The sequence below is a fragment of the Chlamydotis macqueenii genome, chromosome 1, assembly GCF_036417535.1.
Source record: "Chlamydotis macqueenii isolate bChlMac1 chromosome 1, bChlMac1.mat, whole genome shotgun sequence".
NCBI classification, from domain to species: Eukaryota; Metazoa; Chordata; class Aves; order Otidiformes; family Otididae; genus Chlamydotis; species Chlamydotis macqueenii.
Window position 1 is genome coordinate 215314274 of NC_141556.1, and position 5040 is coordinate 215319313.

Below are 5040 nucleotides of genomic sequence, written 5' to 3' on the forward strand. Positions count from 1 at the left end.
CCAAGAAAGCTGCTGTGTTTCCGCAGGCAGACCAGCATCTGATCCGTTATCAGCGCCACGTCTTTCGCCAGAGATTCCCATCAGAAGCACAAAATTCAAGATCACAGCCCTCTCTAATAGCAGTGTCACTTCTCTCTCCCAATTTGCATGCGCGTGCTTTCTGCCTGTGCGTGGTTCCCGTGTCAGCGTGCGCGCAGGGGCAGGTGAGTGCGCCCAGACCATTTCCGTACGGCTCTGGTAGGCTTTGCCGTGGCACGGCTCCGCTGGTCATGGTGACACCCCTGACCAAAGGGCTCAGGGACGACCCCTCTTTCTCACCGCCTGTGTGTGCTTTGTGACTCTGCTGGCTTTCCTTCCAGGACAGCTACTCAGGGATGAGATGGAGCATCCCTGTTTCATCCCAGCCAGGACCAACAGCAGCCAGACCAGGACCCTATCGTTCTTTCTGGGTGGCTTTCCAGCACGGGAAATCACTCAGATGTGGTTTGCTGTTCCTCTGTGCTCTATGTACCTGCTGGCGCTGCTGGGGAACTTGACCGTCCTGTCCGTCATTAAGGCAGAGCGGAGCCTCCACGCGCCCATGTATCTGCTCCTTGCCATGCTGGCTGCGGCTGACCTGGGCTTGTCCACGTCCACGTTCCCAACCATGCTGAGGATGCTGTGGCTGGAGGCCAGGGAGATCAGCTTTGGCACCTGCCTTGCCCAGATGTTCTTCATTCACACCTTCACGGATATCGAATCTGCTGTCATTCTGGCCATGGCCTTTGATCGCTACATGGCCATCTGCCACCCCCTGAGATATTCCTCCATCCTCACCAACTCAGCAACCACCAAGATTTGCGTGGCGATCGTTGGGAGGACCGTCCTTGTCCAGCTCCCGCTCCCAATCCTGCTGACCCGGCTGTGCTTCACCAGGGTCAGCAAGCTCTCCCATCCCTACTGTCTGCACCCGGACATCATCAAACACGCAGGCTCGGATACAAGGATTAACAGTACCTACGGCCTTTTTGTGCTGCTCTCCACGCTGGGTCTGGACCTGCTCTTTGTCCTCCTGTCCTATCTTCTCATCCTTAGGACCATCCTGAACATTGCAACTTGGAGGGAGCGTCTCAAAGCCCTCAACACCTGCATCTCGCATATCTGTGCTGTCCTGCTCTTCTTCATCCCCATGATCTGCCTGTCCATGATGCACCGGTTTGGCAAACACGTGCCCCCCCAGGCCTACGTTTTAACAGCCAACCTCCATTTCCTTGCCCCACCCATCCTGAACCCTGTTGTTTACAGCGTGAAGACCAAGCCCATCCGGAGGCGGATACTCGGGATGCTCTGCCACAGAGGGGTTTGCAGGTCCAGGGTTGCCATTTGCCAGTAAAGCCAATGGGATGGGTGCTGCCAACTGTCTTAGGCAAGGTTTGAACCCCAGGAAGACCGGCCAGGAGAGTGGAACGTGCCAAGCACTTCTGCTGGGGTAAGGATACGTGTGGCAAGTAAGGCTATAAGGAAAGTAAAGGTATACGGAAGGTAAAAGGTTCATTGATACCTGCAGTGATGTAACCATGCTTTGTAAGGACAGCTGGTCAACGGCTCTTCAACATATAAACAGCGGCATCCCTGGAAACATTCCAGGCCAGGCTGGACAGGGGCTGTGAGCAACCTGATCTGGTTGGAGATGTCCCTGCTCCTGGCAGGGGGCTGGGCTGGGTGGGCTTTAACGCTCCCTTCCCACCCAAATTATCCTGGGATTCTAAAAGACAGGAAAAATAACAAACCACACCTACATACACAACCCCAAAACCCAGGAGGTAACGGAGACAATAACGCAGACCACAGCCCTCAGGTCAGTGACGGAGCGGCGGCTGGAGGAGCCAGGACTCAAGCAGAACTGCTGAGAAGGGGGAAATAAAACTATCGTGGGTCTCCTGGGAAAAAGCAGACTTCGTACGGATGTTCCACGGGGCTTGTGTGAAACTTTATATGGGATGATTTCAGGGGCTGTGGAAATGTGCAAAATGTACGACGGGATGTTTGGAAGAGGGGCCAAAGGTGCGGGAAAGGAGGGATCCAGCTGTATCGGGAAGGAACTAGCGTGGGAAAACGGCTGGGGGCTCGTAAAGTACTGATGGAGTGTGAGTTTCTGGTCAATGCCCTCCCCAGGTCACGCCCCAGTCCTCGCAGCCTGTCCTGCCGCTCATTAAACTCGCTTCTGGCTCTTGTCTGAGTGGCCTCACTGTGTCCGGGGTACACGTGGGGGGGTTGGTGACAAACACTAAGCTGGACTAACTGGTGAGTGGGAGGAGGCCAGAACCTGGGAGGACCCAAGGCTGGAGCGGGAGAGTGGACAAGCAGGGCCTGGGGTGTGGGCATGGAACCGGGAAGGATTCTGGTCTGCTCGGGGTTCGAGGGACCCACGGACACAGGAGTGACTGTGAACCAAGTGGGCGAGGGTCCTGTCCTGACCAGCCATGGAGGAGGAACGGGGCTGGGTCGTGCTGGTCACGTCTACGTGAGCACTGCTGGTGCCGCGGTGGGTCGTTTGGCCTTGGTCCGTCGTGTGGGAGGGGAGGATGAGCGCAGATGGGGCTGGTTCCAGTGAGGGTCACCCCTACAGACACAGCTGGACCAGCGTCCCAAACAGGGGGGTGGTACTAGAAGCAGCCCCCCCATGTCTGCAAGAGGAGTCCTTTACACCAAGCTATGGGTTTCCGACTCTCAGACATTAACCAAAAGTATGGTTTTCTCTTTAAAACACAAGTGCTCCCCAGGTTTTTCTTTGTTTCACCCGGAGCATTCTGCCTTGGTTAGGCTCAAGCATCACATTTATTGAAGTAGCTGTCATTCCGGAATTAGCATGTGCTAATTAGTATGCCGGAGTTTCCTGAGGCGCTGCGGCACTGCGCCTCCTCAGACTGGCTCGTTTAGCCTCGGAAGATTGATTTCGTCCCACTTGAGCTGATGAGGCAGCTCTGTCTCCAAAGGAGCCGTTCTCTCTTGGCCGACCCAGGGGTGCAGGCGCCGTACACGCTGGCCGCCCTCAGACAGGCGTTTTGAGGCAGTTTACACATTCAAGGACCGCTTTCGTGTTTTCTGCCAGTGTTTGTCACAGACTGCGCAGCCAGCACTCTCACAAGATCAGCGTGTCCTTGGGAGCACCGTTACTGGGATCTAGAAATATTTCTGAAAGCGGTCCGGTGGGTTCCCCTGGCCTGTCCAGGCTCAGACCCCTCGGCGCACGTCTGCGTAACCCATGAGCGCACATATGTGCGTTCTCCCATCTCTAATGAATTTACAAGCCCCAGCTGAAGGCCCTGGAGACCAGCGATTCTGCTTCTTCCAGTGCCAAAGTTTCGAGCTGTTCTGGTGAGAGCTTCCATCAGACAGCCTTTGCCTGAGGGCTGCTTGGCAGAGCCTTGCGTGCGGGTGAGACCTGCTGCCCTCGGCCTCAGAGCTGTCCTCGGACCTTCTCCCTCGAGGAAGAGCTCTGCGGCTCTCCTGGGTGGCAAAGGTTTCTGCAAGCTCCGAAAATAGCAACATCTGCAACCAGGCCAGATTTCCCAGACCTACGTCCAACCTGGCCTGGAATGTTTCCAGGGATGGGGCACCCACCGCCTCTCTGGGCAACCTGGGACAGTGCTCCAGCACCCCCAGTGTAAAACGTTTCTTCCTAATGTCTTATTTATGTCCTCCCGTCACAAATTGGGAGCCCAGAGGCATCAGCGCGGCCAGAGCCGGACACCGTCTCGCCAGCGGTTGGGAGAGCGTTGGCAGGGCAGCAGGGAGGTGTGAAGCAGGATCCTGCAGACTCCCACTCCCCTTTTCCCGGGGGATCCGCGGCAGCTGGGGCCGGGTACCCCGGGAGGCTGCGGGCGGGCGCTGCGCGGCTCGCTGCTTCCCTCTGCTGGGTGCTGCGGGATGCGGGACGCGGGATGCGGGACGCGGGACGAGGGATGGGGGATGAGGGATGAGGGATGTGGGATGCGGGATGCGAGATGTGGGATGTGGGAAGCGGGATGCGGGATGCAGAACGTGGGATGCTCCCGGTCCCGGCCGCCCCCAGGCCTCAGTGGCCTCAGCCCGCGCTTGGGAGCTCCTCATGTAAAGAAGGAAGGGGGGCAGAGCTCTGCCTTGGAGACCACAAAGGAGAAAGCAAATCCATGGGGCCACACTGGTTGCTCTGTGCCAGACAGACCCCACAGGTTCTTTGTCCCATGTCAGGACCTTCGTGGAAAGGTTCTTTCTCCTTTTCTTCTTCCTCTTTTCATTTCACTCCTTTTTCTGAAGCAGGGATGCAGTCCAGAGATAAAGTTTCCATGAGAGGGACCTCACCTGAATGGCTTACCGAAGGCATTTTGCAGAGAAACCCCAATTAAGCCTCTGTCAGAGAAAGGATGTGTGTGCACAGAGACCTGCACACCACCACCCCCCCCACCTCCTCACACCCCCGCACCCCAAATACAGCTGCTGCTTTCAGGTGGGTGTGCTTTGATTTTGAGACTTTTAGGTTGAAAACCCAAAAGCTGAGGAACTTAAACTCCATGGCTGCTTCTCAGACCCGAGCCGTAGCTTGTCAGTGGTGAGGGACAGGAGAGAGGAACCCTGAAAGCAGCTGGGCACCGCCAAAACCTGACGTCTTTGGGATGGCTCTAGGTCCCATCCCTGCGTGCAGGGTGAGAGAAATGAGGTGAGATCAGTCCCCTGCTCCGAGACCCTGCGAGAGCTGCGTGCCACTGACGCACCCCCCGGGAAGGATACCCAAATTACGTGTGGGACACAGACAATTCCAGCCTCACCAATATAAATTTCATTTTCAGGCATTAGAAAGCGTTAGTCTGCCTGTGCCACAGATATGCCAAGGAGAGAAGGAGAGAAGGAGAGAAAGAGAGAAAGAAAGAAAAAGAGAGAAAGAAAAAAAAAGAAAGAAAGAAAGAAAGGAAGGACAAAATAAAATACCTGGCTGAAAAATAAAATGTCTAGACCAAAGTCAATCTGTCTGGTTTTATTTCTGCACTAAATCTAGATTTAGTGCTTAATTCAAGGTACTCA

At 55.7% G+C, this 5040-nt stretch overlaps 1 protein-coding gene across 1 annotated transcript; it reads left to right on the forward strand.

Moving 5' to 3' along the window:
• The first annotated feature begins 212 nt into the window (after positions 1-212).
• LOC104484959 (olfactory receptor 51G2) lies at positions 213-1581 on the forward strand. The gene has a single exon (XM_010127189.2). The coding sequence runs from the start codon at positions 380-382 to the stop codon at positions 1370-1372; it is 993 nt and encodes a 330-aa protein (XP_010125491.2). The 5' UTR covers positions 213-379; the 3' UTR covers positions 1373-1581.
• Positions 1582-5040: the final 3459 nt, after the last annotated feature.

What these genes read in the sequence shown, in the direction of transcription:
- LOC104484959 (XM_010127189.2), top strand. Translation starts at nt 380, where the DNA reads ATGGAGCATCCCTGTTTCATCCCAGCCAGGACCAACAGCAGCCAGACC.